The sequence below is a fragment of the Anser anser genome, assembly GCF_964211835.1.
Source record: "Anser anser genome assembly, chromosome: 5".
In the NCBI taxonomy this organism is placed as follows: domain Eukaryota; kingdom Metazoa; phylum Chordata; class Aves; order Anseriformes; family Anatidae; genus Anser; species Anser anser.
Window position 1 is genome coordinate 63369356 of NC_139725.1, and position 23486 is coordinate 63392841.

Sequence of the window (23486 nt, forward strand, 5' to 3'; positions counted from 1 at the left end):
CCATCAGCCCTGAGCCATTCCTTCCTGCGAGGGTCACGCTTCAGCCCGAGTGCTTGTGCTCCGTGTACCAGCCTGCATTCGTGAGGACGAGTGAAAAGGAGGAAATCCTTTCGCAGTCCTGGGAACTGGGGACTCCGCTGCCTGCCCTGGAGATGGTGGAAAGACTCATTGTCTTCGGCGAACTTGGCGTGGAGCCGCTGTGAGGCTCTCCTGCAGAGCCCGTGGGGAAACTGCAGGCCGGAGGGAGGGCCTGTAGCTGGAAAATGCACTGAGATAATGGGAAACGAGGAAAGAGGAGAAGTGCCACTGCCTGGGCAGAGAACAGCCCTTACTGTTCTACCAGCTGCCCCTTGGGTATCGCAGCCGCACGCTTCTGACTCAGGCTCTGTCCAGCTCCGCCGAACAAAGTGAGCCACGTAGAAACCCCGACCCTGAACTTGGGGAGGAGGGGGGGACCCTTTTGGCAAGGGAAGAAGGAAGGGTGTCCAAAAAGACACTCCAGAAACTCGGGTATGGGATGTGACACTGAAACTGGAAAGCCCGGGGTACTGTCTCCTTGTTAGTCTTCTGAGCCAGATGGTAGAAAGAAAAGGATATTATTAGAAAAATAAGCTTTTCTGGGGAAGAGGGCAAGAAAAACTGAATAGAAAACAGATTGCTTCAAGGCATTTGAATTCTCTGCCCATTTTTGGTGGCAAAATTACCTAAAGGATGTTGACAAGCTAGGAAAGGCTTAGGCAACCAAACAAATAATAAACCCTGATAACCAGCCACCTCCCCTAAGACCCCGCGTGCCTCGTGAACGGGAATTCCAGTGAAAATCACCACATTTCCAAACTACTGGTTTTAGTGGTAATCTTCTGGAGCTGTTTTTAAACAAGGTCTGCTGCAGCTTATGTAGCCAGCTGAGCAGATGATGTGAATAAAAGAAATGAGCCACAGATCAAAAAAGTCGACATGGTTTGGCTTTTAATTTTACCTCTTCGTCTTTTACCCAGATGTGGCTGTGGGTAGGTATCAGCCAAGAAATTGCAGGTGGCATGGTTATCTTGCTATTTACTGTGCGATGATGCTGCTACCAGCTATTCAATAATAGGAAATGACTAATGATGTGGTGGAAATTATGAACCAGGATTAATAAAACTTGAAAAGGAACAGTCTGGTCTGTTTGATCCTCTGAAGAGGAAGTCTGTCTGTGTACGAGTCTTTTCCCTGAGGTGATGTTCTTATTAGTCTGATCTGAGTAGGGAGCAAAAGGAATGGAGTTTGGAAGTGGCTTAAAAAGAAGACAGTAAAAGAGGACATGAAGTATTGTTGAAAAACATCCCTGGGTGACAGGCTCCTTTCTAATGCCGCCTTGCAGGAGGGTGCTGGTAAGTCACAGGAAGGCAGCTCGAGCCTGCATGTCACTTGCAAGTGAAAAGGAATTTCTTGGAGAGCTGCGTCTGACTCGGGTCAGATTTTGCTGCTCCTTCTCCTGCCAAATCCTCCTCGAGTCGTTTTCCTTGACGAGGGACTGCAGTGCCCGGCTGCTTCGGTGCTGCTCAGCCTCGTGAGCAGGAGGTGCCGCCTCCGAGTGCCATGGCAGCGCCCTGGCTAACGCTTTGGAGGAGAGCTGGAGCCTGGCATGAGGCTGTGGCAGGTGCCATGATTTGAAAGCAGATAAGGATGCTTAAAAAAAGCGGTTTTCCCCCGATCCTATCCCCCAGGGTCCGATGGCCTTGTAGCAGGGCTGCCAGGGCTGTCTGCAAGCCAGCGGCTGACCGGGCAATGTGGCAATGCAGGAGGGCAGCGGGGCTGGGTAAGTCATAATACTGAGGATAACAGGGAGCTCTTGCACGGAGGCTGGGGAAGCTGGCCTTCTCTAAGCCCCCTCCCATTTCCCAGAAAGGAACCTTGAGGTTTCTCTCTGTTGTCCCCCATGGAGCGGGAGGTTTTGTTTCCTAGGTGGTGAGGCACTGGTGAGCTCTTCTGCTCTTCCCGAGGCAGGTCAGGGTGGCAGCACCTGGTCTCTTCCCAGGGAGCTGAAGTTGGTTCAGTAGGGTTCTGAGTAATGGTGCTGAGCGGCCTGTAATGTCTGATAATACATGAAGGAAATGTCCTCTGGGTCCTCCCGAAATAGAGTGTGCTGTGTGTTAGAGATTACAGGGATCTGAGTTCAGCATGATCCTGTCTAGGCCCATGTTTCTGACAAAAATGGTGCCAGAATTGGTTACCTTGAATCCTCACGTTTTTGTTTTTCTTCTTTTCTTTAGTAGTTCCTTTCTTTATCCCTCCTTTGCTTTGCCACTGTTTGAATGTGTTAGTTTGGTGTGAGGGAAACACGGTAAAACGGCCACTAGCCTGGCACGTGAAAATGTGATCAAAGCTGGTGGCTCTCACTTAAACCTACTGATCTCTGGGTTGTGCTGGGCCAAACTGGGGAGAGGAGGAGAGCCAGGAGGAGTGGGAGAGAAGAATCAGGGGGGAGGACCTGCCTGCCGTCCCCTTGCCCCAAGAGCAGCTCTTGCTGTGGTACAGAGCGGTGCTGAAGCATGGCCCAAGGCACTGACCTGCACTGGCAAAGACAGCAGTGATTTTGTATTTATTTTTTTGTGACACTGTGGGCACGTGGAGCTTAAACTTCACGGTAGTCTCCAAGTTCATCAAGTCCTTTAAGTTAGTGGAAATCGGTTGGATCTGCTCTGGGCACATTTACAGCAGCTGAAGTTCTGACTTAGCCTCATCTGGCTCAGCAGCCCGGACAGAGCGTCTGTCACCTGCTCCTTTGAGCTCAGGCCTTTTGAAGGAACGAACATTTGGTTGCGTTTCAGGGTGCGTGGGGAGGACAAGGTGGCCACCAGATTTTGGTGGTCAGGGTTTGCAGCTCAGGCAAATGGACACGCGGTCAGTAGTGTCGGTGTGAGCTGGAGCCCCCGAGGGGTGTAATTCCCTGGGTAGTGGGGCAGTTTGTGAGAGGCTGTGCACCCCTCCTCTCCCATCTCTTCCGCTGTCTCCTAGTTCTTTCCCTTTTGCCAACTCTCTTTTTCTCCCTCCTCCTCTGGTTTCCTCTTACTCTTTCAAATAATTTATGTTTTAAAGTGAAGCTCAGCTATGCGACTGGTTTTATATTTATAAATTGTATTAGGCTGACCCTCTCCTTACCTCTGAGCTGGTATTTTTAAAAGCCCCATTGTTTCCCACTGCTTTCGAAGGTTAAAAGTCCAATCTCATTACAAATGCAGTGCATATGTTGTTGTTTAGTGTTATATCAGTGTGTTACCCAAAACCCCACAGCCAATCGTAACGGTGATGGGCCGTGTCTCACGTCATCGTGCGGGTGGGCTGGAGGCACCGATGTGTTTTCAAAGACATTAAATCCCGGTCCCGGCTTTGTAATATCTGAGGATCTTCCTTTTGTCTTTCTGGTATCATAAAGCATTTTCGCGCTCTGCTTGGGCAATACAAAGAAACACTCAGTGCTTGAAATCCCATAATCAGCTTTGATCATGCTGCTTTTGGGAAAGTAAGGACAGATGACTTTGTCTTGGTGGAATGTTCCTCCCTGCAAATGCTTTTGAAGTTCTTTTTCTTATTATTTCCCTCTTGATTTAAACCAACCTACAAGATTTCTGTCGCTGTTGTCTTGTTCATAAGCTATGCACCAAGTTCCTCTTTTTCTTAGCTCTTTTGCCCATTTTGCCTGTAAGATTTTCTTGACACCAAGTTCTGTACCTCCTAAGGTGAACAGAAACCTGCCAAATAATTTGATCAAATTGCATTTACAGTGTTACACATACGTTTTCCTAATTCATCAATAGGAGTTCCTAATGCTGAATTCTTCATCACCTGAAGACTTTTTCTGTTCAGGATGGATGTGGTCCTCTCATGCTTACGTGACGCTTTTATCTCTGCAAGCATATTCAAAATATGCTGTAAATGGTCCCCCAAAAGAAAGTGAACAATGAGTCCTTGATTGATTTGGACAAGTCGCTGCTTAGTGTAAGCCATAAAGAATGACTATAATGTCCTGACAACATTGTGAACATTTGGCTACAGGAGGTCAAGCTCAAAGACTGTGTGGGTGACTCTTATCCCTAAAGGTAAGGTGAGGCATTATTTTTTATTTGGTAACAGCAGTAATAACATCTTTATGTTGCTCCTTCATCCACAAAAGCTGCCTAAGCTCAGCAGTGGTTCCCTCCCTTTGTTCTTTCCATAGAACAGAAGTTTTTGCAGCACATCGTCCACTCTGTAGAAACAGATGCTCAAGCTATTTGTTTTTCTTCTTTTTGCTGTAAGTTAGATGAATATAATGTTCTCTTGTGTTGTAAAAGATTGTTTTTGTATCTCACAGTCACGTTTCAGTATCAGCAAATATTTTAGATATGAGTTAAGAGAGGTACCCCACTGACAGAAGAAGGCTGGCTGAGCTTGTAGTATCACATTGTAAATTCCCTCTTCTGCTATGAAAATGTAATAAAATATGTGGCACGGCAGATTTACAGTGACAATGCTGCTGCTGTGTTAAGGCAACTATTTTATCTCTTTGTTTTAAAGCAGCTTTTACTGTACTACACACAATGAGTACTTCCTCCAAGAAACAATGCCTACAAGCTTCGGATTAATATAAATATGATCTCATGGTGACTCTTCATTAACTTGTTACACCATTATCTTCCTGCTGCTAATAAATTTTAGGAGCTAAATTTACATGCAAATGTTTTATTTCAAGTATCATTATTCTTAGCTTATCGTGAGCCTGGTAGTGCCCCCACCCAGTTACATCATCCTTGGAAAAATTTAGTTCAATATGTCTTTTATAGTCTTACTGCACTATTATATTTGCAAGGCTGACCACACATGTGTAATGAGCTTCCCAGTGAGCTACGGCCCCATCCTGCTGGGTGATGCAGGTTGGCAGGGTCCTGCTTGCCTGAAGGGCTTTACTAGCGCAGGTTGATTCTCTGTAGGGTGGTGGGAGCATGCGTGGGGCAGAGACACGCAGGTCTGTAGGTAATGTGGCCCTTGTCCCCAGGTAAATCGCTTCATTTCTTGTCTTTTCTGTCTCTAATAGGTGCCTCTGGCTGTGTGCTTGCAGAGTGCCTTGTCCGGGTGTATCAGTGCTTACCTTCTCTCTTCCTTTTTTGTTGTTGGGTTCTGACTTGAAACAGGAAGGTTGAGATGACAGCCTTTAATATTAATCCAACTTTAAGGCCTTTTCCCTCTCCCACTGTTAGATCGTCACGGAGGAGTCAGAGCTTGTCTGATGGTGCTGCTGATCCCCATTCAGCAACGCATTTAAGCATCTGTTTATGGCTGTTACAGTCCTGTGGCCATTCATCCTGCAAACCGCAGGTAGGTGTTACTGTAGGAGCGAGAAGGAAAGAAGAGAGATATTACTCCTGATTCTACCTGTGTATTATTGAACAAATAAAACTATACATATTCTGGGCTGCTCACCCAAACATTCCTGCAGATCATAAACTTTTAGAAGGCAGGTGGGGTCAGCAGCTGTCATTTTCTTTTTGTAAATTACCTTGACGCTAGAGAACCTTTGCCGGGGATCTATAGGCTAGATAGGTAGATAGATACTGCCGCGCTAGGTGCTAGCTACTGTGGTTTGGTTTGGTTTTGTGATTAAACAGCATAACAGCATCTCTTAGGGGAGGTTTAATACAAAATTCTACATGCAATTAATTAGTAATAATTAATAGCACAAATAGGTAGGTGAGAACTTGACTGCTGAATCTGGGAGCAGGAAGGTTTAGTTGTGATGCTGTTGCTGTTTTCATACTTAGGGAGTGTGAATACATTTCATCCAGATCATTTTTTTCCATGGACTAAAAAGATCTTTTGAATTTTCTGTAGCATGCTCATTGGATATACAAAAGGTAACTTGCTGTACATTTTTCTGACTCTTCTGTTGTTAAGAAAATACAACACATTTTAAGGAATCTCTTCTGTTGCTCTAATTACTAAGGGAATCCTAGAATAGCTTGGGAAGAAACCTTAAAGATCATCTAGTTCCAGTCCCCTGCCATGGGCGTGGATGCCACCTACTATTTCAGGTTGCCCAAGGAATACCCCGTGATTCTTATGATTGACTTTAATTTGTATTTACGTCAATGTCTCAGTATAATGTCAGTGATAAGATTTAGGAGGCTTATGGCTCCGTGCTTCACAAAGATGCAGGGAAATGAGCTGATCTCATGGATCTTGTTTTTAAGTGCTCACCAGGAATTTTTGCTTCTTTGTCCAAAGCGTACTTAGGAACTGTCCAATTGCTCCCTCTCCATGCCTCTAGCTCGATGATACAGCTGGGCTGTCAACGCCTAGATAACTCCCAAAGACTAGAAGATTGCTAAAGCCAAGCAAACCGTATCTTGCTACTTTTCTACTCTGCCGTTGAGCTGGCTGAAGAAGACTTTTTGGAAGAAGAGCAAAGGAGTCTGTACTAGTAACCTCAGAGGCTGCGATCCCTATAATTCTTAGATAAAGAATCTCACATGTAGTCATGGGAAAAAAAGGCAGAGAAAACAGCAATTGGAAGAGAGAAAATTAGCTACACACATTAGAATTTTCAGAAATTCTTGTCATATTAGAAATATGTGTTGCATTGACAGGCTTGAGATCCTTCATCATTTTACATGTTTGGGAACCTCACCACGAGGGGCAAAGGGGATCGTCATGGAATGATGGAAGAAGAAGATAAAAGCTGACATCAAAAGCTCTTGCCTGCTCGGGAGAACTTTCTACCCAGTAACACAGACAAGGCCTTGAGTAATGGAAACCCCGTCTCGTTCAGAATTGTATCAAAACAGCTGTGAAAGCTTGCATTTCATTATTTACAAAACAATTTCTTTCTTGTTTTGATGTAAAAGAAAATTGGTATTTTCATTTCTTCAGTGGTTGGAGCCCGTTGCTGTATCACTGAACCCCTCTGCTGCACAACTCAGAACGGGGGCACTCGCAAACACACACGGTGAAATATCAGTCATTTGCTAAAGCAGCAGATCAAAGGTCGTATAAACAGAAGACATCAGTAACCAGGAGTCCTGGGGCAGGACTAAGTGTATGGAGATACTGCGACTACAACTGCTTCTACATCTCAGGTGTCTTCTTCCTAATAGTAAGAGACCAGTGGGAAGTAGTAGCTGTAGCAATGTGTCTGCGGGTTAGCAACAGCCTGCCTCTACATTTGAAGGAATTAGAGGAAGATGTAGAAGAATGGGAATGAAAATCAAGGAGTCAAAATGGCTCCCACTGTTACTCCAGGTCACCAGGAGAGGCTCAGCCAACCCCTGGGTTAGGATTAACACGTGCACCAACCCATATGGACAATTCCAGTCCATGAACTGTTTTTAGTATGGTCAGAAGGAAATTTAAGTATTGTATGCTAAGTCATCCGACATTTTTTCCCAAATAGCAGAATTTCCTTTCTTCTTCTGAAGAGCTTTGCATTTGCAGGGGAGCATGTTTACAGTGGATTCCCACATCAGAAGTAGTGACATCAGTGATTCCTCTTGCAATTTCCCATCGGTGCCCCAGGGACAGGGCTGGTCTTCCTTTGGTAGCACGCGCTGAGGTCTGGGGACAGCAGGTGCTGTGATACGCCGAAGTGCTCATGCTCTCCTGAGGCGTTAAAGCCAGGGTAAGTCGCAGGAGTCACTGCAGTGCTTAGCCTGTACGAGGCTCTGATAGCTCGTTATTTCTTTATATATTAATTAACGTGTTGCCCCGTGGTAGCAGAAAACAATGACTGCATCCCAGTAGCATTCGTAATGGAAGAAACCTTGATGTTCAGTTCCAAACTAAGCAGAAATGGTGGTATTTGCAAATGTGCAGCCTACAGTTTATTTGTGTAGGTTATCTCCAGCTGTGGGTAATGTCTGTGGGCAGACAAGTGTGGATTCACTGGGGAGGGTGCAAATTAACTCTTCCCTCCCTTTCAGGGTCTGCAGACGAGCTAAGGTTGCTTGAGCCAGAGCATGAGGTTATTCCCCTCTGAGCCTGCGGTCTCTGCAGCCCCAGGAGAAGCTCTGATCCACTCCCTCTTCTCCCTTGAGGCAGGAGCTGCGGGGAATCCGTGTTATCCCAAGAGGACCTGCTGGAAGCTTTGCGTACTGTTTCTTCTGTACACTCAGCGCTGATGAGCCTACTACAGGTGATCTGGGGATGTGGGTTATCTGAGGTTTTATTTCTGAGGGAGAGAGCTGTTGGCAAGTGGAAATAGTCTTTTGAGCAAGTCATGCTAAATATGACTTCTGTCCTTTTGGGGCTTGCCTTCATGTCCTGCATACAGTGACATGCTCTAACACACACTTCATGTGACTCCTGGAAATTTACAAGCATTGTGAAAACAGATCAGCTTGCTTAGGATTTAAGAGAGGACTTGGTGAAGTTGTTTGACTACAAGTGGTTTAACAAGTAGTTAACTCGTTAAGGAAAATTTACCAGTTAGCTTGTCACTAGTCTTTTAGGTGTCTGATGAGCATCAGCAACTGAGCTGATTGAAAAGTGATCATCTGATCTGGCTGCCAGGTGCTTATTTGCTCATCCAGTTAGCAGTTAGATTTTCAGAGGGCCATCAGAAGTAATCAGTTTTCTGATCACTCGGTCATGTATATGGAGATGAATCAGATGTTAGTAGCATATTTTCAGACCTAATCTGTAGAAAACAGTGTATGTTCCCAGCCAAGGCCTCTCACAAGTTGATGACTCTTCCATGACTTTCCCAAGGAGACACCCCTCACCAGAGAGACGTTAAAGGTTTGTTGCAAAGATGGTTGGAGCTGATCCGACTGAGGTCGCCTGGGTGGAAAATCAGTGTATGTGTGTTTATGTATCCCCACACACCACGTGTTTCTCTTCCATGCAGTCAGGAAGCAGATACGTCCTCCTTCCATGTCCATTCATCAGGTGTGACTTGAGGAAACATCTAACTGAGGTTGACGGAGGATTTGCCCAAGTAATGGCATCATTAATAGCACCCACAATGAAAGTGGAGTGTCACCCTCAGTGATTGTGTGGAGCACTGCACGATAGCTAGGATGTCTGTAAAATCTGTATGAAATTAACTACAGCTGCACAATAGGTGATTAAACTAGTTTTCTCATGCTGTAACTGAGTTAGCCCTCTTTAATACTCATTTAAGAATTCTTTCTCTTTTATAGGACTGTAATATGCATGAGCCCATTCCTTTCCACCCTTCCTATTACTAGTCTACAGCAATGTCCTGTTTAATACCCTACTTTTATTTTTATTACTTCTTGCAGTCGATCTCTCTTCAGCCTGTGTTGAGTCCTGGGAAGTTTAGCCAAGCAAGAGGGAACTTCTTGGTGGGGAAAGTAATGGAAAAGGAACAGAACCACACCAAATCTGTTAAACTAGTCCCACAGCATGAGTATCTTTCCCAGAGAAAGATTGGCACAGGGTGGATTCCCCTTGTTCCACTTCTGTCTTCATGCTTCTGAACCCGCCTACATGGAGTCTGTGTGGGAGAAGATTATGTCACTTCTTCAGTCTCCTCGGGTCCTTTGGTAGGATAGGAGCCTTCGTATTAAGTCTTTGTGGAGCTGGTCTGTGACCTACGTAAAGCCTGGGAAGTCTGAGGGCTTTCTTGCAGATGTGCTTGGGTCTGGAAACCACTTCAGGAGCTTTGCTGGAAGGAGGGCGAGATAACTCCATCCACTTTTGGTGAGGGGCTGGCGTAGTTTGGTTCAAGTCCCCTAGGCTATGGTGGCTGACAACTGAGAATCTGTTTCCTACATAGTGAGAGATCTCCCAGGCTTCCTGTAAACAGGGGCCGTAACAAAACAGGTTTTCAAAGAAATCAGAGAAATCCAGTATCACCATTGCCAGCGTATATTGTTGGAGGCTCGTGGATTTGTCACCGCAGGAACAAGACCAGAGTACTTTGGGTTCACTTCCCATCGGCTGGCAGTCTGAGGTCCCGAGGCACGGTTGTGCTTCTCTAATCTGATCAGCAAAACACAAGCCAGAGAATTTCACTGTGTGGTTCCTGGGTAGAGTTCAAAAGCCTGTGTGTCAGCCTGTCTACAGGAGGAAATGTCATGCCACTTCGACTTAAATACTTCAAAGGAGAAAGAACTTAGCCTATCCCATAGTGAATTGTTGCAATGGTTAACTGTCCTTGCTGCTAGAAGTGCCCCTTTTGCTTTTTAGCCTTTGGAATCCATCTTTTAAGATTTTCTTCACTGTTTTGAGGATTTGAGACCTGTTTTAATTTTTAATGAGCCTGGCATTCTTCTATAGTAGTAAGCTGCTGGGACATGGGGCTACGAACAAACCATTTATAATGCAAGGCCGGCAATAAAAAGGATAGAGTTGGAAGGCCTGATACTGCCAAATTTCCCAGTCCTTCCAACAGGAGAGGATAACAACTGAGCCATATTGTCTTTCCTAGCAGATGACCGAAGACAGCTTTCTGGAAAATGAATGCATCCGGATCAAAGGCACTCCTATCTAGTGAAACGAAACAGATTGAAATGCACTTATCCAGAAAATACTCTGCTAAGCTCCCCTCGGTCCCCACTGGGCCGGAGACGCCTCTCCCACCGACCTCTAATCCCAGCGGCTCGCTGCGTCTACGGGCCCCGTGTGTGCAGCGAGGAGCTCGCGGGAGCCCAGCCCTGGGCACGGGAGGTTGCAGGGCTGCTGGAAGGGGAGCGGCATTCCGCGTCTGCCTCGGTCCACCCACGCAAACAGGAAGGGGGCCGTGCCAGATGATAAGTCCGACTTACCATCCAGGGTAGCTAGATGCCAGAGAGGCTTGTTTTCATTTCCACGGGGTTTCTAATTAAGGGACATGCTTTAACTGTGTTTTCGATGGCTGAACATCCAAATGACAGTTTGATATGAGCAATTTGTCTGGCAGGCTAGATAAATTCATACCAAAGCTAAAGGATTTTCCGTTTTAAATGGGTGCACATCCTTAGCCGTGAATTGGATCAAACATTCCTGTAACTAAAGAATCCCCTTTATGTAACAATTTCTCTTAACCTTCATTCTTTGCACTTTTAATGATCAAAATCTCTCTTCCTCCTGATTTGTCCCCAGTCACTGACTTTGCCAAGTGCTTGTTTTTTTTCTGAACTCTCATTCTCGTTCCAATTTGATGAATGAAGGGAAATGTGTATTCCCATTTCTGCTGTTCCACCCAGCCCTAATGAGCAGTAGCATTGTGTGAGTGCCTCCTGGGGGAATTGCTACCTGCATAGCTGAGGGGCTGGGCTGCTGCAGCGGGGTTTCTCTCGAAGCTTTAGTTTCTAGAGATGTGATCCATGCTCTTGAGAACAGGTACAGCGAGGGAAGGTGCCGATGTCTTTCTGTCTGGGGAAGCTAGGTGATAAGGCTGTTAGCTGCCATTTATTTTTGCAGTTTTGGGAGTCCATCCGGCCATGCCAGGTGTTGCTTTGGTTAAGGCCACGCTGCCTTTTATCGCAAACACAGAAAGATCAAAACCACGTTCATGCTATCCACGACAAGCAGAGGTGACGTGGGCAGACGTTAAGTGGCTTTGTTCCTGTGTGAGCCCTGGTATTAAACATTTCTGATAACTTTGCCAGGTTCAGCTAGCAAGACCTGGCTGTTTAGTGTAGGTTAATGAGGACTGTGAGCTTTGAAGGCTACGTGGCTGCATGTTCTCCCTTCTCCCCATCATCACATGACACCTTTCAAACTATGTCTGAGCAGAGAATACAGTTATTTTTGGTGCTGTTCCAGAAACTTATCAGGTGAAGTGCAATTAACAAATCAAGTGCCTTATAAATATCTGCCCAGAAGCAGCAGGTACTCCTTTGGTGACCGGGTACAAGAATTTCATTCAGAAGAATGGCACGCAGGAAGCTTCCCTTACATCACTTTGTCACTGAGTACAATTCTCTCACTTCCAGAGAGGTTTTATTTTTGCTGTGCCATTAGAAATCTGCTTGGAGCTTGGCAAATCACAACACTGAAAATCTCTGTATGTGCTCAGTGATTATCAGGCTGAAATCCTTGCAGGGTTTGCCTGCCCCAGATGTGCCTGCACGGGCAGCTGGGCCAGCCCCGGCACGTGGAGCTTGCTGGAGGGCCGATGAGAGCCAGAGCGCAGAGGTGGCTGCCTGGGGAGGGAGATGGAGCATGGTGCAGAGCTCCTTCCTCCTGTGCTTTTCTCCCCGGAATTATCAAACGCCAGCAAATGGAGAGGGAGGAATCCATGGCTGAAATTTGGAGAAGACCAGAACTAATGGAAAGGACGGGGGAAAGAAAAGATGGGAGCGAGGGGTCTTCCAGGATTACGTCTGAAGCAGCGGGGTGAGGAAACTGAACAGGACGTGCAGAGAGATGGGGACTGATAAGCCAAGGGAGACCGAGAGTGGGTACAAGGACCGAGGGAGGGAGACTGTTATAAGGCGAGAAGTGAGGTTAGTGTGGAACTGGGCACTCACGTGAGTTGGCTGAGAGGACACCAGTGCTGGCACAAAAGCCACAGGTGGCTCTCAGACCAGCTCAGCTTCGCAGGGCTGTGCTGCAGGAGTCAGGCTTTGGGACAGCGATGGAAAGAGCCGTGCCCTTTCCTCTCCCGGCTGCAGCGAGACCTGCAGCCAAGGACACCCCATCCCACTATACATGACTTCTTTGCCACTTCTACTATCTATAATAGAGAATGCCTAAGCCTGGGGGAGAAAATAATAGGTTGAGCACAGAAAAAAGGCTTGCACATTGCTGCCTGCACTCCAAGGACTTCAGGCATGGGCCGTCCTCATCTGTGCGTTCTCTTAAGTGTGGAGTGATTGAATTTGCAACTGCACGAACAGTCGCTGAACGTAGGCTTGGTAAATAGTTCAGAGCAATGGGGAAGGTTTGCAGTGTCCAGAAGGGAACAGCTTTAGCAGATAACCAATTAGAGATAACAAGAGTGGAGAGCACAGGGCTGATACATCACGGCTGAAATACCCATGTTTATTAATAAAGCCAAGAGGGAAGGATTGTCTCTGTGTTCTTATTTTCTCTATGTTGCATAGTCCCAAAAGACATCAAGGCTCCAGTGCCGGGCACTGAAGACTGCTGCAGGAAGATGGTATTTGCATTACGAAGCTCGCAGTTCAAATAGACAAGGCAGACAGAGTGGGAGAGGAGCAGGAGCGCTGAGAGGTAAAGCAGGTGGCAATGGTTAGCAGCAAAGCCGACTTCTGAATCCCAGTGCACGGATGGATCTGCTAAATTGCACTGCCGTTTGCACTCGTGCTGGAGCCAAAAGGAGGTCTGAGTAAATGCTCAAGGCTAAAAGCACTATGGGATGTCTGCCCCAGAAACCAGAATCCAAACCGGGTTGATTTTGTTTTGAAAGGAAAAAGCAAATGGATCGGTTCCTATTCCGACTGGTCCTGCTGCCACCGTCGCACACACTGAGCGCTCTGTTAGGAAAAGAGAAATCCCATTAAAACGAGGAGGGCTCCAGCCCAGAGCCCTGGGGGGAGATGCAGACATACTGAAAGCTGTTTATGTTGGCCGAGAAGCACACAGGTTAACAGGAGTCTTAGCATTTACACAGGGCCTAGAAATGTCCTCAGCGCTTTGCACAACAAATAAAATAAGTTGTTAATTACTTCTCCCGAAGATTTATATAACGCAGCGTTAGTCCTACACATGCAAAGCTAGGGCAGCAAGGACAGAAGCTTTGATGCCAGAACACGTGAAGGCAGTTAGAGCAGGGAACACACCAGCTTTGTGTTCTGCCTGCCCGGAGCAGCCCCTTGCTCCGAGGGCATCGATTTACCCAGTGTTTGTGCAGTCAAATTCCAGACTAGATTTAGCAGGAATTTATATGAGTCCTTTTGTATACAAATCTTGACTCTTCTTCCCTTCCATCACAAAAAGCTGAGAGTGCCATTACGCTCCAAGATCTGTTTCGAGGGTTTTGCTGGTCTTTGTAAAAAATGAAAGCTCCACAATTAATTCAAGTGCTTCGTTGCCTTTCAGCAGGGCAGTGTTTGACTACCAGCAATAAAGCCATCAAGAGAGGCGAATCTGGGAAGTTATGTCACAGCTGAAAAAGAGTATGACAGCATATGTTTTAGTTGAGTTTATTTAGGACATCCTGCTGCTAAAATCAGCCTACAGAACGGTCAAATTTCATAAAAGTAACATTCAGACTATTTGTGCTCAATTAAACGTTTATTTAAAATTTCCCCTTGGTTTACTGATGTAAATGTATTGTTCATTTTTCACATACCAAGCACGGTTGTTTAGTCTCAAGGGAATTATTGTTACAAATTTAACAACTGTGACATATTAAAAAGCACATTTAAGGAAGAAATTAAGGGCTGAGAGGATGTGACCAAATGTTTCCATGGTGTTTTGCCAAAATGTCACTTACATGCCAACGCGATTTTAATAGGAATCGCTCTTTCAGAGCTCATCTTGCCCACCAAAAAACATAAAATAAATCTTGTCTGCATCGGTAGCAGCCTTACTTTCGTTGCCCTTGCCAGAAAATCATTTCCGAAGTTTTATTTTCATTTTGGAAGCTGCTTTTAACTGCGGGGCGATTACGGCGTTAGCGGTGCGTTACGCAGCTGATGAGCGAGGAGGAAGTCAATAGCTCGGAGCGGGGCCGCGAAAATGTTCAAATTAGATGCTTCGCGGAGGCACCTGCGTCCCTAATTAACAGCTAGCCCGTAATGTCAGGAACGGATTTTCAGGAAGTTCTTTGTTCTTTGAAAGTCAGGCCCCAAACCGGGCAATGAAAAATAGAAACCCGAAGCATTGATGATTATTTCGGAGAAACTTGAGCCTAACGTCAAAGCAAATTGTGAAGGGTGCGTGTACAAGTCTGGGAACCTGTGCCCGTGCTTATTTTTCTCTAATTTCGTTCGCCTTTTAAAAGTTATCAAAACAAGGTTTTCCAAGAAACAGTTTCTCATGTACGATTTCGTACCATCAGAGAGCTTTCTGGGGAGGGTTGGAGTCATAGAAGGCATTCCTGGGAGATATAATTAGATCTGTTTTAACCTCAAGTTTTCTAGGACTGTTTTTCTACCTGCGTGGACAACACCACCTGGAAAACATCTCGGTCCAAATGCTCCACGTGTGATTTTCTCCTGGCCGAGAAGCAGCGCTCCCAGAAGGCGGTGTGAACGGAGCTGCCACGAGCTTGGTCTCCTGATCCCCTTCTCGCTGTAGGGTCCCGGCTGCCCCGGTCCCAAAGGCACAAGGAGCAGGGCCGGCTGCCTTCTGCCTGGGGGCTGCAGCCCTGCAGGCTCAGCTGGCTGGGGCTGGTGGCCCAGGGCTGCACACAGCCGGCCCGGGGCAGGGGTGTGGAGAGCCTGGCTGCTGCTGCTGAGTGATCTGGTGGGCAAGCTGGGGAACAAAGCTTTGTTTACTCTGCCTTGGGAACCTTACCCGGTTGGGGTAAGGTTCTCAATCACTTTGAGATTTTCAAGACGGCTTACGGTGGCAATGCTGAAGTGCAAACCAATGCCACCGCCTCTTCCCATATGCTAGGGCAGGTGTTCAGACACAGAGAAATATAAATGTGCACAATTCAGAAAGAAAGTGAATTATCCTGGCAATTAGCACTGGTGACAGCATTCCACAATGCCAGGCTCGCTAGAAATCTGTACCGGTGGGGATCAATTAAAAGTCTGTTCCTCTTCACGATTTTGAAAAATGATGCTCTTTTTTTTTGCTTCTGTTTCCACACAGGTGAGTAGCTCCACACGGCCACAGCTCGCACGTGCTGAGCACCACAGCATCCTGTGACCACGTCCCATGCAACGGCCTCCCTGGGAGAGGAGGGAGCAGCCCCCAGCGATGTTTGCCTCCCCACGAGCAGGACTGGGGGCTCTCACTTCCACGGCAGTGTGTGGCAGATACTGTTTATTTAATTCTCCTGCGAGGCAGTGGTAATGTACGTCCAGAATATAATTGCTTTCCTCTTTGTCTTGAAGCTGTAAACTATTTTCAGTTGTATTAAAAAAACAGCGTAGGAACAAAACATGTTTGGGAATTATAATTGCCGTAGCCTCAAGGTTTTCCCGATTTTTCTTCTCAGAAGAGCTTGGTCCTGCCACATGCAGGAATGTCTTCATCGCATCGTGTTGTGTATGGCAGCATGGCATCAGCTGGGGGACCCACGGGGGAAAGGACTGCAGAGGCTGGTTTGGCTGCAGAAGGGACAGTGAGGCAGCAGCTCCTTCGGACAGTTCAAGGGCACACTTGTGATTTGGATGTGCTCAGCTAGCTGTACATCATTATGGAGCCATTAGGGCCGTGGCTTGGCAGCAGCTGTGACATTCAAATGTATAAGATGTTACCAAAGGAAGCACTTGGCAAAATTTTTTTGGCTTCCCTAGACATAAACAACAAATTTTCTCTACAATGGTAAGTTATGACTGGGGGTGAGTCACTAATATATTTAGAAGGATGTCCTCTCCAGAGAACACAGCTGGCTAAATTAAGCCAAGACAGGGTAACCCTCGTGGTTGAGGGGCACAGTGGGGAATTCCCAGATGGCTTCCTAAAATCTGCCTGTTACACACCGCTGCCGTTCCACGTGAATGCTCTCCAGGAGCTCTTTGAATCTGTGCAGGACAGACCCTCCAGTGCTAGAAATAGGTATGAGCAGGCGTACTAGTGCAAGGTGTCTTAGTCTTGTGGATTCCTGGTAGCTTCAGGGAGGTGCCCGTCGTGGAACTCAACTCCTGTGGCAATCTGGAGATAAAATGTAGTTTTTGTGTCTGAAAAGCCGTTTCTGAAACTTTGATTTCAACTTTTGGGTTAATCTAGTGCTCAGGAGCTTTTATATCTTGCCCAGGCTATAAGATAAGTTCTTTATGTTACACCTTGCCTTCAACGAGAAAGTATGGCGAAGATGTAGTGTCATGGTCAGTTCAGAAGAATCCACAGAAATGATCTGCAGCTTGGAGAAGTGTATCTTCATTCCTGGGTGATGTAGTAACAGCTTAGCTTGTACAGCTGATTTAACAAAAATATTTATTTCAGTGAAATTAATTCCAGCTCACTTTTAGTTTCTTCTTTTAGAATTTTTCCCTGTTCCTTCGTTTGGCTCTTGATGAGGTGAGAGTTGCAGTGATGGCATGTAGAGACTCTTGTTTGCAATAACATCGTTCTAACGATGCAGTCTTATGAGGAGGACCATAAGGCTGCATGTGGCCATATGCGCTGCAACATCAACACCATGATGTCGAAATTCAAGTGGAAAGGACTTCACATCTGCCTGGTAATGTAACAAAGCAGTATTAACATTTTCATAAAATGTTCTGAAAGCAGTTTGGTTTGGCTCGCCGTTCAGATACTCAAGCCAAAGAGACTGTCCTGAGAGTGGTGTAAGTATAGAAGCAATACAGAGCAGTAAATGAGGTTGCAGGATGTGAAGTGCCATTTTAAGAAGGCAGTTAATGGGGCAGAGCTTTGTAAAATCCCTTGTTTTTCTGCCTGTGCCCATATACCTGAAAAAACGTAAGAACCCTCTGCACACAGTGCTGTACAGTTTGGGGACATTATTTTCATCCTGATGCTCCCTAAGAAGATCAGAAGAAGCATGACCTTTACTTGATGTTTTTTTCATGTTTATTTGATAATTTTCTCAATTATCCAAGGTTTAGAAATAGATGCTTGCCAAGTATCGCAAGATGGTCATTGTAATCACTGAAAGTGATTATAAAGAGTGAACTTAATTCGTCTGTCCATCACAAAAAGGCATCAGCGGGGATTTTTAACCCAGCAGCAGAAGAAATAACATGAACTGGTAGGTGGGAACCTCAAGCTGACCATTTCTGAACATCAGAAATTAAATATCAACACTGAATAATGAAACATTGCTGCATTCTACCTCTAACTCAACCACAGCTGAGTGGGGTAAGACCAGGAACCGGAGGTTGGAATCCCACTGCCGTTGGGACAGAGGTTGAATCAGAGTGGTTTTAACAATTCCTTCAACCCTAGATACTTTTTATTGCAGCTGGACTTGCCAGACTGAGCCTGTTGGGGTCCTGGGTAACTGTCTGTGTATGCCTGGACAGATTTTTATTTGCATGCTAGTTTGGGAAATGGTTGTCCTTTGTATGTGTACTTTTATTTACATGTGAACAAGAGTATTTGTTCTTCATCTGCCTTTGTTCTCCTATTTTTAAAAGGCTTACTCATCCCCTCAAAGATTAGAATCAGCTCCATCTGATTTAGGTGACAGTTCTCACCCCATGAGCAGCAAGAAATTGAAATGAACTGTTTCTGGAATGAGCCGTTGTTGATCCAGGCTGTCCAACAAGTACTTGAATAACAAATATCTCTTACCAAACCAATGTTGGTTCATGAACAGAGAAAAAGAATGAAGTTCACTGGATTGCTTGTTTGCGAAACACAGTTCAGCCCTTTCTTTGCCAAAGTCTAGCTGTCAGGAACTAGATCCTTAACTGCTATAAACCAACTCAACTCATTGACTTCAGTGAGGAGGTGACAATTTACATTAAGTGATCATCCAGCCTCAAAAGTGCAGCAGGACAGCAGTGTGAAAAAAACAAATGAGGGGGAATGGTAGCAAAACATTTCAGGATAGCCAGAGAGATTCCTGGGATAAATTGCAGATACGGTCTGTTTTTTGCAAAGATAAGTTTTTTCATCTCTTATCTCCTCTTTCCCTTAGTGCTAGCAAAGATCAAATGTGAAGGAAAACTTGTAAGGAGGGGTAAGGTTAGCATGGGTGATGCAGCAGAGGGAATGGATTTAGGAACAAATCTCTTCCTCTTGTCAATTTTTTGCTCTCCTTTGTATCAGTTGGTGCGACAAGGATTGGAGTTGGTTCTCCAGCTAGAAAAATTGCTGTGCTCATGTTGCTGGATCATCACGGCTACAGGAACACCATCTGATCAAACACATCAGATTTTCCACTGAAGTTGTGTTTATTGGCTTAGCAGTGCAACTGGCGTGAGTGTAGAAATCCCAGCAATTTCCAAGGTTTGAAACAGAATCAGTTGCTTGATCCTGTCCTCTCTCGTTCGGTCATGAGGCAGTTGTATAAGGAGGCATCGCGCCCAAAGAGGGAACACTGCGAAACAGTAAATTCTTCAGTCCAAGTGAGCATTGTTGCAGTGTTCATCATGGTATGGTGGTGAAGAATTTTAGTGATTTTTAACATTCATATTTGTCTTTGGGTAATGATTATATGGGATTTATGCCTCCTTGAACTCCAAGCAGGTTTGAAGTGAGCCAAGCTCAGGAGTTAGCTGCTGTATACGCTGATGCTACAGAGGTAGTGCTAGGTCAAGCAAATGTATAAGGAAGATTAACTCATCTAAATGAAACAAGCCTGAGGAGTAAAGCAATAATAAAGCGGATTGCCTTACATTGAAAATGGGTCTCTGGGTGTGTCGAGGTGTGAGGGTCTAAGAGGTGGACCCACGGTGACCTGTGGCTTCAGCTGGGCTGGAGAAGAATCTTAATGGCAAAGTTCCCCTCCTGTCAGAATGGCAAAAGCCATCCTTCCACACTAAGCAACTTTCTATTAATATTTTTGGAGCTAATTTGCTATCATTTAGCATGTTATATTCATGGCACTTGGAAAGAGGAATTAAATAAGGCACATAATTAAGGGTTATTAGCATTATTCATTACCAGTGTTGTAATGTTTAGAGGCCATTCTCGAGTTGCTTTTCCCTATAGCTTATACAAACACGGAAGAAAAGAGTTCTCCAAGATGTTTTAGTTCAGGAACACTGTTAAAATAAATGCCCACCAAAATGTAAAGCAAGATCTCTTTTCTAATGAACAGACACTAGCTGCTTCTCAGGGTATGCCAATGACTGACCTTATTGCTCGCTTGCCATTCATGTTTCATGGATGAAAAAAATGCTGGTATGAGATTTCCAAATTACTTCTGCAGCAAGTAATGCCAGCAGAAGTGTTTTGAAAGAATTGATCTGTAAAATTGTCTAAATGCCAGGGCACACACTGCATACTTTAATAGCTGGCGGGCTGGGGAATCTCAGTCTAACTGTAGGAGGCATTTCTAACACACTTTTGGGGAAGGTAACAAAAATCTGGAAGTTGACTGCGGGGTTTTAAACCACCTTAAAACGAGGTTAGTGAACAGCTTCTCCATTATCCTGTTACATGTCAGGAGTCCTTCCGCATCTGTTACGGGGAATAGCCCAACTCCAACAAAGCCATAGTAGCTGGAGGTTTGGCCCACGAGATGTGTCCAAAATACTGCAAATTCCTACAAAAAGGAATCCTTCGTCCCCATTAGCATTTCAGCACACACTCACTACGGAGATCTCACTGGGGGTAAAGCATTAAAACCCTTTCAGAAGTGGTTTAGCTGGCTAATTAGACAATATGCAAAAACCTGGTGCATCCAGCTGTACAAATAAAACGTGACTTTAAAGTTTAATGTCCTGCGCGCGGAGTAGTCGTGAACTTGGAGCCAGGACGGGCTGAAGGGAAGGTGGCTGCCTTACAGCTCCGTAGTGCTGTGTCTGCAGGCCGAAACCTTTGGAGACCGAAAAGAGAGTTTATTTTGTGTGTAACTAAAAGGAACTAAGTACCAGTTACCACAAATAGGGCGATCTTTATCTTCCTTTGTTGGCCTGCGTGGAGGGAAAAGAATCTGAAAAGACTGGCGCAGCCGCAGGCTCCGCAAAGAGGAGATCTCCCTCACATTGCTGACATGTCTCTCATTTTTTGGGTGCTGCCTTACTGCTGAAGGAAATTAACAGGTCATTTTAATGCCCTCGTCCGCCCTTGGCTCCTGGGTAGGTGTGATCAAGTAGCTAAACGCTTACAGAACTGACATTGCTCCCCTCCACCTTAATGCATCTGTGTTTAAGAAAAATCGGGTTCCTCTTGGGCAGTTTTTTGACTTTGGCTATCTCGGAGCGGCACCTGTAAGCGCTCACTTTGAGAGATTGCTAATGTGCTAATTACCCAGGACCCAAAAATGCAAGCTGTAAACAAATGAGGGCTGTATTTATAATCAATCAATTTTATGACCTTCTGATGGCGATGATATCAGTGGAGTTTACATTGGGAGCCCTTGTACTCCCCCAGGGCAGCTGTGCCCTTATGTTTTACTTGCAGTTCGAGGAAGATTTTGCTAATTCATTTTATAGGAGGCGTGCTTAAGAAAAATATTACCTTTCCTAAACAGCTGAGCCCGTTACCAGGTCTCGTTTTTAAATAACGAAAACACGGGGACTGTCAGTACCTTGAGGCTGTATTGCCAGGTACGGACTGTTTTCAAAACAGCCACGGCAGAAAGTAATGACTTCAGAGCAAAATATTGTTCTCATTGGTATAAGTTGCTGTGAGACAAATCCCACACCCTCCGACGGCAATGGAAAGACTCCGGTTGACTTCAAAGAGGACTGGATCAGGCCCTAAAAGAAATGTTGCCATCGTAAACCACCACAAATGCTTTATGGTTCGTACGTTTTAAAACGTTCTGCTCGCTGGTGATCTTCTGTGCAGCCTACCTGGCTGCATGCAACTTGTGATTTTTGTGTTTGCTTTGCAATGACACAAGAATGCCCATAAAGTCTGATTTGTGAAGTGTCAAAATGATGTCCTGGAAAACCACACAATGCCAAGGTATACGAGATGCCCTGTAATACCTCAGCATGAGGAAGGCCGTCCAACTTCCCCGATGTTACTAAGTTCTCACAAAGAAAAACAATGCTGTTTAGCCATAGACAGATGTAGTAAAAACAGCTGGATTTTGTGCCCCAGTTCTTTTATTGGAATCCTTAGCTTTTCAATCTAAATTCAGATTAGAGTTTGAGGACAGAACTGTTCCCTACGTTTTCCAAAGCTTTGATTTGAGCAAGTTTTAAAAATGGGACAGGATGGGGGCCTGTGTCCATGGTTATGAGCCCCTCGAGCTGGAAGCCCAGAGATAACTTTATTAGCTCCAGACCAGCAGCAGATGCAAGCCATTCAGCAAAAGCTCTTTCTCTCGGCATCGTACCCTGCTTTAAACATGGGTTATAAATGTGATTTGTTCCTTAGGGTTGTCAAGGACGTGGCTCTGCAGAGAGGATCAGAGCTCCGTTTCGTCCTGCGTCGTATCTCCTATGAGCAGATGCCTCAGAAGACCACGCTGGAGCCCTGAGGCTGGATGATCGATGAAACCAGTCGACCAAAAGGTGCTCTGCAATGCTCCCCAGCTCCTACAAGTGAGCGCTTTGCTTATAGCTTGTGGAAAACTTTCCCTCCCTGAGGTCTCTGCTGGGTGGCAGCAGGAGCCAGGAGCCTGCCTGTGGGCTGGCATCTCCAGCTGGAGGGAGGGGACCGTGCTGTCCCCTGCGGACACGCGACTTTCCTGGGCAGCGCAGGAGATGCAGCATGGAGCAGAGGGCTCCGAGAGCCCCTAGGACGGTGCTGCCCTCACCTTAGAAAACTGAGCTTTTGTGGCCCGTGGGGCAGACAGCCGGCCTGCCATGGCACAGACAGTGTCTGGCCTTTTTAAAAGAGAAACTCGCTAGATTTATGTGCGGGAATGGATGCAGTCCTCCCGGAGCTGACGCGGCCTAATGAATGAGATGGGGAGTAAAATACTTTATACTTGCTAGCAGGGGTTAACGACTCCTGCCCTCTCCCTTCTCCCCTGCTCATGTTTTCCCTCGCCCCCCTCCTCCCCTCCCAGTCCCCCCCGCTGCGCCTCTGTATTTTCTGAGCACCACCTGGTTTGTTTTCTCTGTCAGGTATATTACAGACTGTCTGTCAGAGGTTAACTGCCACGCAGCCCAGCCTCTTCCCTTATTGTACCTGGGCTAAACTCCCTCCCTGCCTGAGTGCCTCTTGTTATGCTTCCCAGAATGTGGTGGTACCTGGAGAAAGCAGCTTTTTTGGTCCTTTTTGGTTCTTCAGTGGTTAAGAGGGTGGTGTCTCTGCCTGTTCGTGGTCTCGGTGCCTCTCCATCGCTCTGCCTGTGTGCTGGAGTCTGAAAGATCCCGCAGAACTAAAATGCATTTAAGTTACACCTCAGAGTCTACATCTGCCCTTTCTGCTCTCAAAGAAATCACCGATGTGCATTTTCCTTTGGTCCCTGGTGATGCTGGCTCTGGCCGTGTCCCCAGTCCATGTCAGACCGATGAGAGACTGACAAACCTCCCTCCCTCCGCTGCCTGCAGGGAGGGGAAACTCCAGCTCGCAGCTGCGATGGGAGCCCGGGGGTGGTGGTGCAGGTGCTTGGGCTGGCCCCTGGGGCAAGCAGGGCCTTCTGGGCTGGGCCAGGAGAAGGCACCCTGCGTCTTTCAGGGCTGCAGCCACACAAAAAGGAGGCTAAGAGGACATTTAGTATGTCTGCTTGAGGGGCAGCTGCAAAGATGGTGGGAGCAAACTCTTCTGGTGCTGGCAGGTGGTATAAAAGGGCAGTGGACACAAATTGCAGCATGGGAGGTTAGAGCTGGACATGAGGAAAACTTCTTTCTAGAAGAGAAATGCAGCACTGGAACAGGTTACTGGGGAGGGAGGAAGGAGGG

The 23486-nt window shown here is 46.1% G+C and overlaps 1 protein-coding gene across 2 annotated transcripts in view; it reads left to right on the top strand.

Annotated features, from left to right (window-relative positions):
- Positions 1 to 23486, top strand: part of LOC310900007 (uncharacterized protein) — a 163368-nt gene that overhangs the window by 96496 nt on the left and 43386 nt on the right. Inside the window, exons 4-8 of one of the 2 annotated variants that reach the window (XM_083837205.1) lie at positions 4202 to 4276; positions 5220 to 5337; positions 8053 to 8146; positions 15694 to 19082; positions 22012 to 22178. In XM_083837205.1, coding sequence (XP_083693331.1) covers positions 4202 to 4276; positions 5220 to 5337; positions 8053 to 8146; positions 15694 to 15701 — 295 coding nt within the window. In that variant the 3' untranslated portion in view covers positions 15702 to 19082; positions 22012 to 22178. Of the gene's footprint in view, positions 1 to 3800; positions 4024 to 4201; positions 4277 to 5219; positions 5338 to 8052; positions 8147 to 15693; positions 19083 to 22011; positions 22179 to 23486 lie in introns of those variants that run through there. The other variant, XM_083837206.1, reaches the window with a different exon arrangement.